The sequence below is a fragment of the Battus philenor genome, unplaced genomic scaffold, assembly GCF_028537555.1.
Source record: "Battus philenor isolate CCGP_79_NKW_IND1 unplaced genomic scaffold, ilBatPhil1.0.hap1 SCAF_26, whole genome shotgun sequence".
Classification (NCBI taxonomy): Eukaryota; Metazoa; Arthropoda; class Insecta; order Lepidoptera; family Papilionidae; genus Battus; species Battus philenor.
In genome coordinates, this window is record NW_027181689.1 from 6,066,766 (window position 1) to 6,079,471 (window position 12,706).

Consider the following 12,706-nt stretch of genomic DNA (forward strand, 5'->3'; position numbering starts at 1 on the left):
TACCGAAAGTTATACACTATCTTGACATAGGCCGGTGCCACACCCGGTGAGATTAATGTAAAAGGATCTAATCATAAGTTGCATCTTCATTAGTTAAACCACTTTTAAATTGATATTGAATTAGTCAGCTTAAGTAAACCCATAGCCTTGCTTCTGCATCTACCTGCTTGCCTTGTATTTGCGCTACCTAACTCCGTATAGTGAAACTAGTGCTTTCATACTAATATTGGGATTGCTATTGTATTATTATTGGCTTAACACAATGTTTTGTGACGTGAATGTTTACATAGCCAAGCACTAAATTTAAAATTTATTTAATTAGACCCTTGAACACAATTTCCTTCAATGTGTTGGGTGTGAAATGACAAAGGATTAGCTGTGAATTGATATTGTGTTTGAAATCTACTAAATTAGAGCTATTGAGCTATCGAAACTGTTGTATCGCGCCATATTTAAGCGCGCTGTGAGATGTAAGACACGTCACGTTTTACTAAAGCACGGTAAGGCAGTTTCGATAGCACTATAACCATTCATTGTCTCCAAATATCGAACCTTTTTGTGTGAACACAAACAGTGTTTGTAGATACCTTATCGAAACAAATGCAATCCAGAGAGCCGCTAACATTGACTGCCCGCGTGTTCAAGCAAGTGATGCGGGCGCGTTTGAGACGGGACACAGCGTACAGGCGGCCGACTGTCATGGCAGCCGGCAGCGCGGGCGGCACTACTATTGTTATTATATCCAACGCCTTTATTACTATGTCTTTTATAGTTAATGAACGATAAGCCTGTAATATAAATGTAATATTATATAAGAAAACATAAATATGACAATCTTTAAATAACAATGAATCATCAAATGTGTCATTAAGAAAAAGTCAGTAAAGGCCTGACTAATTCGGCCATATTTTTTCATATTTTCGTTAACAGCACGAAAAAGTAAATGGAGATAAAAAAAATAAGAGGCAAAAAGGGAAAAAAGCACTTCTTTCACAATACAAATAAATACTGAATAAATTAAAATGTCTGTCATTAATTATTAAACAACTGTAATCTATATGAACCTAAATATATGGCGTCTAATTACAAATAAAATAATGAATACAATAATAATAAATTCATAAATAAATCATTATATCAATAAATATAGTGATGGCCCCAAAATAAAGGTATAAACTGCATTCTGGTTTAATATTATGCCATATTTATAAATAAGGTTAAAAAAGTCTAATTATCGCAAAAAAAAAACATTTTATTTAGTTCACATAACAGATGTTGGCTTCAAGAATAAGAATAGATTTTAAGAAAGCTTTAAATATTTAATTCTCCTTGTCAAAGAAATATCAATATAATTAGTAATAATATTGAACCTTACCTTCAATGCAACGGTGTAACAGAGGCCAACCAGTGAAATGCAAGCCAATATAAAGATGAATTTGTACGAGTCCTGATCAAACTTGAAATCCGCGGGTACCGGATAGAGAATGCTACGAACAAGTTGCCCTTTGCTCGTGTTGTAACCAGTTCGCAGTACTAACGCCCTGTTCAAAAAATTAAAAATTAGAAGTCTACATGTCTGATTTCTTCTCTTGGACCAATAAATACCCTGTGTTGGCGGATATTCCACCGACAAACATGACTGAAGTATCATGCAATAGATCGACACCCGTCTTTTAGTGATAAATTTTATATACGTCAGTTGTCCCGTATTTGGCGCGCTAAGAACGGATTGCCAGTTTCGGTTGAAGCAAATGGTCGAAGAAGGAAATATTGCATCACTATATATAACGTGGAGAGTTGCGGAATCTTTCTACAGTACTGCTGAAGGGTCATAGGAGAGAGCAAAAAAGTAACAAGTATGCAAAAAAACCAAACAATAACTGATTAGTTAAAATAAATACTTAAATCTGTGATAAATGTAGTGTGAAAGCAGGAAAATAAAAACTAAATGATAAATAAATAAGGAATTTAAATGTAATAAAAAGCCAGAAGAGAATTAAAAATAAAGCGAAACAGAACAAAATGTAAACCTGTAGTATTCTGGTGTAAAGGCGATAAAAATAGAAGGAATGGAATGGAATAGAATGAAAAAAAATGAAAAGAATATGGCAAAATTATAGAATTTTTGAAGAATAAGAGATGAATGGATAAATGACATTAAAAAGAATAAATATGGGTACGCAAATAATATGATGAAAAAATATTATTTGTAAAATAATCCATGTGTACGCATGGGAGAAATACAAGTGGCCCCCAAAAAAATCGGGATATAGACCAGTCTTAGTACTTTATTTAAAGGCTGTAGTCAGCTTTGATTGCTAACATAATTTTGGTGATAACAAGACAATTCTAATACAATACTGTTGAATGAGCTGAGAATGATAGAAAATATGAAGGAAGGAAGAGAGGAATTTGAAGACGAGAGAGTATAGGAGATGAAAGTAGGAAGGTTATGAAAAAAATCATTGTAAAAAATATCCTTGTCTCCGAAATAAGATGAGGAAACCAGTAACCCCTAATAACTGGCCATATTAAAAAATACTATTTCGGAGAATATTCCTTTATTCAACTAAGAGATAAACGATGTCGTCAGTGATCCGACTCAAGCGACAACTTAAATTGGCCGGTACGACTTTGTTTAAACCCCCAACAGCATTTACAAATATTCGTTACATACATCCATAGGTTGATTTTTTCATCAAGATTACGATGTAAAATAATCGGCGGGAGAAAGTTTTTTCGCAAATAGTACGCATAGACCAACAAAATCTCTTTAGCTAGTTTATTCATATTTGGCTGCAAATAATCAAATTAAACGGTTACATTTAATATTTTACAATGTGTTACAAGGTATGTCTACCCTCCGATAATTAAATTTCAACATCACGAGATATTACAACGCAATCACGCAGGCACATGGATACTTGTTACTACTAATGAATGTAATGTAATTAAATATCGTTACAAACTAACCTACTTACATATTCTATAAAAAGGCTAATTGACTATATCTGTTCAAAGTGTCATTGCAATGATTAATATTGTATCGACCAATATCTCGATATTATAACCTAACACAGATACACTGGGTGTTAAAAGACAAATTACAAGATTTAAAAAAACACATAAATCTACATCAATTTTAACATAGCGAAGTTTATTGCATGAGTGCATGTTAATATCAAGTATGAGGACAGCTAAAATATTGATTTTTCAGATAAAACAATGTTTAATTGTTTAATAAACTCACCTGACAGGCTCATTGTTATAATAACGTGTTTGTATAACTCTAGTTCCACAAAATAGCACACTGGAAGCGTGCTCCTTAAGGTCAAATGATTTGTCGATTCGTTGCAGTGCAGTCTTAGTAACAGGTACAGATTCGCCTAAAACAAAATATTTGTATTGTGTAAATATATAAAACAATAACCATTTATATATTCACACATTGGACTTGTATATTCCGGGAAGCGAACTCGAAATACAGAAACAAATAAATATAAATATATTTACCAGTTAGCATACTCTCGTTGAGGATCGCAGATCCGGTAAGTAATACGGCGTCACAATGCAAGGTACAGCCATTCGGTGGAATAACTAGCACATCTCCAGGACTTAAGGAACGACTGTCTACTTTACTTCCGCCCCAGAGGAGCACTGCATCATGGGCTTCTACTGTCGCTCGTAGGTTTTGTTGGTTCTTAAAAAAATACATATTTTAACATAACTAATTATATTCATAAAACTTCTATTTTATCTTATTTTTTAAATAGCAACACTAACCTTTTTAGTCTGTATAACAGATGTGGCAACACCAAACGTAGACATTAAAACCACAGCGATACAGTAATAATAGTATGGTTCCGCAAGCCATACAGCTATTGTGAATAATTGGAATACATAAAAAGGATTGAAAACTTCGAGAAGAATGAGCGTCATAATGGATTGTACTGGAACTTTAATCTCATTAAGACCATAAATATTGAGCCTGTAAAAAGAAAAAAAAATTAAAAGATCTGGAAGAAATGGCAAATAAAAATTACCCGTCTAAATATTCACAGAATATGACAATCGAACACTATAAAATTAGTGAAATTCGACAATAGTTAACTACACTCTAATGCAATGAAATAGCTTGTTTGGAGATTATTTAATACATTTCACGGTTACATTATTATTTAAGAATTAGTACGTCAGCATTTAGTCATTCACACGACTATAAATTATAATAAACCCAATTTGTGACTTGGAATATATAAATATGATTTAACTTTCATTATGTCTAGCAGTGGACGTCTGCTGAAATGGTGAAGAAAAATCACACACAGAAGTTTTAGGTATTAGCTCTCAAATCCAGTTTGTATTACGTTATTGCTATAAGAACTTCTTGTAATCAATATTTATGGGTAAAAAAGCTGATACGACTTATCAGCCGCTAAAACTTCACTACAAATATCTCTGTCGAACAAATGTGTTTTGGACATTACTTTCTGACACGATGATACCCCTTATAGATACGGCATAAATACATGACAATTAGAGAAATAATTATTCTTGATAGTGAATCATAGCATCAATCATCTGCATCTATTATAAATAAAAACACACGTATATACACTCTGACCACAGATACTGAATACAAACTCACATACGTAACCGTCGATCAACACTAGGCGCCCGAGTTGCCATTGCGTGCAATTGTGTGCAACTCGCACCACTTTCCACGCCAGCTAATCTAACCCATGTAGCCCGAGTGGGTTCCCACACCAACGACTGCTTTTTGTGACGAAAATAACGATAGTTCTGGACATCTACAATCACAAAAATATTTAAACACTACATTACCTCTAAAATGAATTTGAATTGAAACAAATCTGTGAGAAATTTAATTATGGTGGACAGATGACCTTGTAAAGGCTGTCGGGTGACACTGGATGAAGACGGCTTCCAGCAGGCACAATTGGAAATCTCTGGGGGAAGCCTATGTATCCAGCAGTGGACTTCTTATGGCTGAAATGGTGATAGTTATGAAGTTTAATAAAAACAATTTTAGATTTTCTATATAGTTTGATGTAACAAAATCCACACACACTAACCCGGTATTTTATTAGACACATCTGGTAAATAAGTGAGATTTATGATAAATGGGTTCCTATTTACAAAGTAATGTTTTCAGACAAAGAATTTATCTAAATTTACCCTCCTTATTGGTTTATAATAGAAAGCACTTTTGAATCTACACGAAATGTAAGAATGTGAATAGGCCATTGTTATTCATAACTGTTTGTGTAGGCCTATGAGGACCAACTTTACTTACATTTAGACTCGGAAAAACCGCTTCAATGATTTAATAGGCAATATTACTTAGGGCAATCATATACCAGATCTATGACTATAACATATAAATTACACAATAATATTACAAATCAACATAACAATATAGTATTTCTTATTGTTATCCAATAAAAAGTAATGTAATGGTGTTACTGTCTTTTAATACCTATACCATATACCACCATATAACACCATTACATTTATTATGCTTTAAGAGATCAACACGTTATAATCTAAGACATACTTAAAGTTGTTCCATCATCTAAATGTATTGGCGTGTACAAGTCATCAGAACTGTCAATGTTTCCTTTTTCAGGGCCAAACTCTTCTTGAAATCCTTTGTTTATTAAACCACTGTAACACGTCAAGCAAAAAAAATATTATTTAATGTCCAAAGAGTACTGTTTAGTATAGAATACATGTCCTAATAACATTCAGACACACCTTGCATCTGCAATATTTTTATTTTCAATTTTATGGATAAAAAAACTTTTAAACTTTTTCTGGTATGTTTCCTGCAAAAAAGAAATTTATAGAAATAGTAAACATTATGTAAAATTATGTAAATGTTCTGGATAGGAGTGTTACTAATTTTCATGAAAAATAAATAGATACAATCTTTACCAAATATATCTGTATGTTTTGTTTTATATCAATTCAAAATATTAAGTTGTGTAACACAGTATTTTTTATATATCAAAAGTGGAATGTAAAAAATTAACACTTCATACCATTACTAAAACCTGGTCAGCCATTTGGAAGCAACACCTCACTGAAGACATATAGAGGAAGAATCTTGGGTACCAATGGAAAACTAATACCGGAATGCCGCATGTTAATATTGACAGTAGATAGACTAGGAAAGTTCGCCAACGGCTTTTTCTATAGCCATGAACTACCTAAAACAAAATTGTAAGGAATAATAGTAAATTAAAACGGATTTATCTGTCATTGGATAGTAAGTATCTTTAAAAAAAATTAAATTAATACAACTATTATTCATATCTATATTTGATCAATTAACTCTGAATAAATATACCCTGATGAATCACCATTCTACATGCCAATCATTTTCTTTAGCTTAATGCGGAAACATTAAATGCAATCAATTGAGAGTATACAGTCATGCACTATAGTAAAATATTATTTACATTCCAAAAGGTCATCATATCAAATTTAAGATTGAAATTAAATTTTAACATAATTAAAAATGCAGCTTTATGTTGAGCAACAAATTGTCTTTATCCTAAGTACAGAATAAAACTTTGACAATGTACACAATAAATAAATTTAATGCATTAAATTGATAAAGTTAATGCAGATTCAATAAATTTTATACAACACAATAATTTTAATACCATGATATTATTTTTGTATTGCCTATATTATTTTTTCAAGCTAATATTAACATCCAAATAGGGGCGGCCCATGTCTTATGGCTGAAATGATGAGGGTCATGATGATGAATTTCCAACTAATAGTGAAAATATTTTGTATCTAACCTCATACTTTTCATGACTCTTTTACACCTTTACACAATATTACACTTGAGCAATTATTAAACATTCAATAAGGTTATTGATTTTTAGAATTTTTGACATAATATCTAATTTAAATGACAGTAGATGTTCAACAAAAATGATCTTTTAGCCATGACAGATCACAGAACAGACTACAGACATTTTATCTGTCTTAGGGAATTGTTACTTAGGCAGTGAATAAACTTGGAAACAATAACATAAAAGTATCAATCAAGTCTAATATGATTCATTAATTTATGGCTGAGCACCACAAAATCTCAATTTGATTGATGGCTATAATGTGTACAAAATCTGACAATTTGATTCTAAGTATGAGGACAGATCAAACAATTTTGAAATACACAGACCAGATTGAAACAGCTGTCTATATTTCTCATCTACATCTATTTCTCATCATGTACATATTTCCATCCAAGTCCATCTAAAAGTTGCCCAGACGAAATTGTGATTTCCAATAATAACAATATATTGGACCTTATCACTGATTATTGTAATTATGTAGGTGTGTTTGCATACCCAGTTTAGTCAACAAAAAACTATATACCAAGCTCATTTTTGCTATAATCAAAATATGATCCACCATGATACTAGTTTTTAACTGTAAGGATTACATAATATTTTAAATAATGGCATTTGCATAATTAATAACTTCATACAACAATTACTTCATATTTATCAGTTGGTTAATGTTCAGCCACAGTATATTGTATTACAAAAGAGATAAGGTATTGTTAATTCTGCATGTCCACAGGAAGTAAACATAATCTTTATACTTCCATGAATAATGTCAAGTACAAAATGTATAAATGTAGCTATTACCTACAGTTGTTATGAGTTCTGAGCCTTTTCACAATACATATATGACTAATACAGAGCTTCACAAAGATCTGTATTTCCAGGAACATGAAAAGAATTTGCAGTGTAAAATATGTCACAATACAAGACTTCACATACACTCATTGAACATGGTTACATGGCCTTGATTTACCACTCAATTGCCAAAGTGATGCAACATTAGATAAAATTATCTTTCAATTTATTTTGTAAGTTACTTATATAAACTATTAATACAGGTCTTTATGTATTTATTTTAAATGCCTTATGACAATGTAAATTCAGTATATTGTGGGTTAATTTTAAAAAGGAAATGGCTAGGATTTTCTTGTATTACTAAGACAACCACTGCTATCTAATTTTTAAAATAAAAGATTTTATATATGTAATAGTAGCATTAACATTTTAACTGTGGTCACACGTGATATGTACGAAAGTGCTTTCTATCACCATTGGATACACTTACACAAGTGTGAATGGCAAATAACCACAACTATTTGTTATTTTTTTATTCAATTATGTAGCATTATTCTGTATTAAGTTTTAAATACACCTAGACATATTTTTATTTTTATTATTTCTGATAATAATTTAAAGAACAATATGGATCGCAATTGTATCACAAATACAGGAAAGCTTCCTGAAATAAAAATTATTTATTTATTTTATATACAGGGACTGTTAATTTTTTTAAATTCATGTGGATGAACATTTTCATGAAATACTTCTCAACTCATGGATTTACAAAGCATGTGTCGGGTCCATTAGGTAGTAGGCGAGAAGCCAGGTATGGCACTTACAACCTGCATATCAGGTTTATGAAGACCTTCTGACAATACATTGGCATTGCTTTCAAAGCTCCTGAAAAAAGCTTTCTGAAGGTTAACACAGTTCTCTGTTTTACCTCTCGCTCTTATCTCTAATGCACAAAAATTCCTTATTGAACTTACTCCTACGGAGTTATGTGCTTCACTAAGTCTAGTGCCTTAGTTGTGTGGTCCAAGGTCTTTTGGTTCTACTTTTAATGAAATAGTAATCCAAGTACAAAAATTATTTTAATTATAATAACAATAATTAAAAACCAAACATTGAAATATTAGTAACCCATTTTGCAACATAAGCTCTGATACAAACAAGTTATTTCAAGTATTTTTTTATATTAGTTAATAATGAGTCAATCAAAAAATGTACTTAATGATAAAGTTGATGAAACTAAAGTATTTTTTTTACAAATTAAAACAAGTATTGAGATATGGCCCCAATTAAAAGTAGTATACCTCTTATCTCTGAAACCAGTTTGTTTTGGTGTACATTAAAAAAAATCTTGAGTACAAAATACTAGAAGTACCTGCTCAAAATCTGGATCAGTATTGATGGTCTGTGTAGAGTCTTGTAATAAATTTGTTGGAACCCTAAACGTGTTCCCTGATTCATATTCTATGAGAGGTTCATGAATATTATCTTCTGATTCAAACATGTTTTTTTTTTTAATCCAAAACATTCACTTTCTGTAATTTGCCTTTTATTGAATCATATTTATACTGCTCTAAAAAAATTTCTAAGTGAAATGTTTTAAAATCAAACAAAGAGATACATTGCGAATAAGGATTTTTTCGGATATATTTTCGTAGGCTATATTACTAGTCGTACTATAGATACAAAGCAACAGAGAACTTGTTTAAATGTTCGTAAGCAGAATGATTTTTTATTTTTAAGTTGCTTAGTATGCTTAATTTGATACCATAACCATATTTGAACAACAAAGAGCTAGTTTAAGCAACTACATGAGTTTTACTTTGAGTATAAATCAAATATTATTAATAAAACATTTGTTTCACATTGACACAAATATTTTCAAACTTCAATATAATTTTGAGATTTTTATTATTTTATATAGATCGAAAAATAACTAATTTTTTAGGACTCGACTACGCACTATAAGAATAACGTAATATTACTGTCGATTACAAATTTGACAGTACAAAAGTTGACGTCTGTAAAGTTGACGTCTGTCAATTTGACGACTAGTGTTCTTATACTAAAAACAAATTATTCTATAAAATGTAATTAAAAATGTACTGATAATCATTATAATCAAATCTACAGTACCTAAGTAACATAGTTTTCTAAAATATTATAGTTTATATAAATATTAACTGGATGCCATATTCTCATCTTATTTACAAATTTATGAAAAAACTACAGTTGACAAATAAGATATTAAATATGTATTTAAGTACCATGTGGGTGTCATCAACAGTAATATGTTGCTCGATATTTGCTGTCATGGTTTCTTTCCAAATGTTGATTCAGAAGACCTGGAATAAAAATAATTCACATTATTTATTTATACATAAACAGACAATAGAAGTTTAAATTAAATATAATTGAGCACAGTAAGCTGTGTGAGCGTCACTTTTGGAGAAATAATATAAACTTCTTACTGTGTGCTTTTTGTATTTATTACTTGCTTATATTTTACAATTTTATATGTCCGACATTGTTGCATGACCGTCTGTAATTTTTTTTATTTCGGTTGTCACCCCGTTCCTGACTTAATTAATGTTGCCGCTATAAATATTAAACAATATTTACTTGAGTATATGGTTATTCGCAACAGCTGTATTTAGATATAGTTAACAAGTAGTACAATAAAATATCAATCGCAAAAATTGAATTAAGCAATAAATATTGTTTACTTCTATTCTCCATACATACATAAATAAAAATGAGTTCTTATAGCAACATTTTTGTGATCAAGGAAATTATTAGTGTCTTGTCTTTTGTCATCATCGACTATATACTATTTTCTTTTCTTTTAATACATTTACCATCGTAGCTGAGAAATGCACCAAAACATGAATGAACATCTGAACAATCTGTACAAAAACATACTAGATCGTAGTGTGCACCGTTTAAATGACAGAAGTTAACCCATTATTATATATTAAATTTAAACTTATTTAAACTCTTCCAGGCGAATGCAGTAAAGTTGCGATACATTTTCTAAATAACATTGTTTATGGTTCTACTGGTTTATCTGTACACGCTCTATGAATGTCAACGTCAATGTAATGTCGCTGACATACATTGTTTTGTTAATAGATTTCGTCGCTGGCTTAAACAATAAAGAAATAAACACGTAAGTTTTAAAGACTTCTCTTTTTAATCATTTTCATTATAAATGTTTGTAGCTAAATAATCGCAGATTTGAAAACGCTTTCGCTTATGCATTGCCGAATTAAAATTGCCTAGTAAACCTATTTAACACCACATGTTAATATAAGCAGCTAAAACACCACAAATATATTGCTTAATAAAGGCAAGTTTTAAGTTTTTGTCAATAACCTAAAATTTTTACTTTCTAGATTTATTGAATTCTATTTATATTTTGTCTTTGGAAATTAATTATTAAATACTTCATTTTAATTGCACAAGTCGATTAAGGCAATTATTAGAAAATATTTATTAACAACAAAAAATACTTAATATTTCATTTATTCTTTTACAGAAAAAATGATTATTCCTGTGCGTTGTTTCACTTGCGGTAAAGTAATTGGAAACAAATGGGAAGCATACCTTGGTTTACTGCAAGCTGAATATACTGAAGGGTAAGTTTTTGGTACTTGTCATTATATAACTTCTACATTACATTATTATACTGATATCTGTTATATTTAACAAGGTACCATGACAATAATGTCAGGGTACAGTGTCCATAGTATGGAATAATCTATTCACATTTGATTGAACGAGAATATGCCAGTAGCTTTTTCATGGGAAATTTAAAAAAAAACAATTATATAAAATTCCAGATATTCCAAGCTATTAATAAAAAAAAATTTCACACTATAATTTCAATGTACTGAAACTATGTATTGAACATTAAATTAGTGGAAAAGAGTTGAACCATGCCTTCCTAATAATGTTGAAGTTACTAACACCTATTTAGATCAATTTTTCAGCATTTGAATAGCAGTATTAAGCTCAAGATAAGGCACACACAACAGGCACTTAATGTCACACGTGATTGTTTCAACTTTTTGCCATGTTATTGTGTCAACATGTTTTTTTCATTGAATGGTGAATTAGTTTAATGACCATGTTTCTCTGTCTAATCTGTGAACTAATGTTTCTGTGTCGTTGAAATATGTAAACTGTAAACTACATGAAAAATTGCAGTTGGTGAGAATTTTTTGTTAAAGCACTATTTTTTAATTAAACTTAAATTTAATTTACTCTGTCTTTTTTCAGTGATGCTTTGGATGCTTTGGGTTTGAAGAGATATTGCTGCCGAAGAATGCTGCTTGGACATGTTGATTTGATTGAGAAATTGTTGAATTATGCTCCTTTAGAAAAGTGAATTTATTAGTTGTAATAATAAGGTTGTATGTAAGTAAACGTCAAGTAAAAGAACATAAATATTTTCACTAGTTAATATGCAGAGATGACAACTGTGAATAATTTGTGTTTTACATATGTTTTATTATGTATTTGACTGAAACATTTGCTTCTTTGCACAATTTCCACAATCTTATACATAAGTGTATCAGAATAATGTAAAATTGTATAGAAATTTGCAATGAAAAACTGTCCTATTTAAGTTTTGCATTTATCAAGCTCTGAGTAATAGTAAAAGAGAGTAAGAGTCATAAACTGTTTATTTTACTTAACATTAAATTGTATATGTATAACTTGAACATTCTGAGGTTTCATGATCCAGAAGTAAAGATCAAAAATAAAGAAAAAGACATTAACCTGCAAATGTGCTGAGTATTCAAAAATTATAAATATTAAACTTTGGAATTAATAAAGTAGCATTGCAATTAGTTTTACATATAGATCAATGTGTTTTTTCTTTGTTCAAGCTTTCGCATAATGTGTCACCAGTAATACCACTACCAGAGTGAAGTTAATACTTTAATAAAGGAAACCAAATTACTTTTATACCAACTGCACCAGAAGCAATAAATTTAATTATTTTGTTATTGTAGTTT

At 30.3% G+C, this 12,706-nt stretch overlaps 2 protein-coding genes across 3 annotated transcripts in view; one reads left to right on the forward strand and one right to left on the reverse strand.

Moving 5' to 3' along the window:
• The window catches only part of anne (anne boleyn), a 48,255-nt gene that overhangs the window by 9,517 nt on the left and 26,032 nt on the right, over positions 1–12,706 (reverse strand). The window contains exons 2-11 of the mRNA XM_068768577.1: positions 9,950–10,027; positions 6,066–6,233; positions 5,779–5,849; positions 5,579–5,688; positions 4,649–4,811; positions 3,784–3,988; positions 3,514–3,700; positions 3,251–3,386; positions 1,376–1,541; positions 588–788 (exon numbers count right to left, since the gene is read on the reverse strand). Coding sequence (XP_068624678.1) covers positions 588–788; positions 1,376–1,541; positions 3,251–3,386; positions 3,514–3,700; positions 3,784–3,988; positions 4,649–4,811; positions 5,579–5,688; positions 5,779–5,849; positions 6,066–6,233; positions 9,950–9,997 — 1,455 coding nt within the window. The 5' untranslated portion in view covers positions 9,998–10,027. The remainder of the gene's footprint in view (positions 1–587; positions 789–1,375; positions 1,542–3,250; positions 3,387–3,513; positions 3,701–3,783; positions 3,989–4,648; positions 4,812–5,578; positions 5,689–5,778; positions 5,850–6,065; positions 6,234–9,949; positions 10,028–12,706) is intronic.
• Polr2L (DNA-directed RNA polymerases I, II, and III subunit Rpb10) lies at positions 10,774–12,688 on the forward strand. Of its 2 annotated transcripts, XM_068768655.1 has the most exons (4): positions 10,774–10,851; positions 11,221–11,320; positions 11,964–12,101; positions 12,578–12,682. In XM_068768655.1, exons 2-3 carry the CDS (start codon positions 11,226–11,228, stop codon positions 12,070–12,072), a joined length of 204 nt encoding a protein of 67 aa, XP_068624756.1. In that variant the 5' UTR covers positions 10,774–10,851; positions 11,221–11,225; the 3' UTR covers positions 12,073–12,101; positions 12,578–12,682. The 2 variants fall into 2 exon arrangements, with proteins under 2 accessions (XP_068624756.1, XP_068624755.1); XM_068768654.1 differs by having other exon boundaries at positions 11,964–12,688.

Excerpts from the sequence above, each read along its gene's own strand:
- Polr2L (XM_068768654.1), top strand. The coding sequence starts at position 11,226 with ATGATTATTCCTGTGCGTTGTTTCACTTGCGGTAAAGTAATTGGAAAC. Across the intron at positions 11,321-11,963 it reads CAAGCTGAATATACTGAAGG|TGATGCTTTGGATGCTTTGG; the intron begins GTAAGTTTTTGG and ends GTCTTTTTTCAG.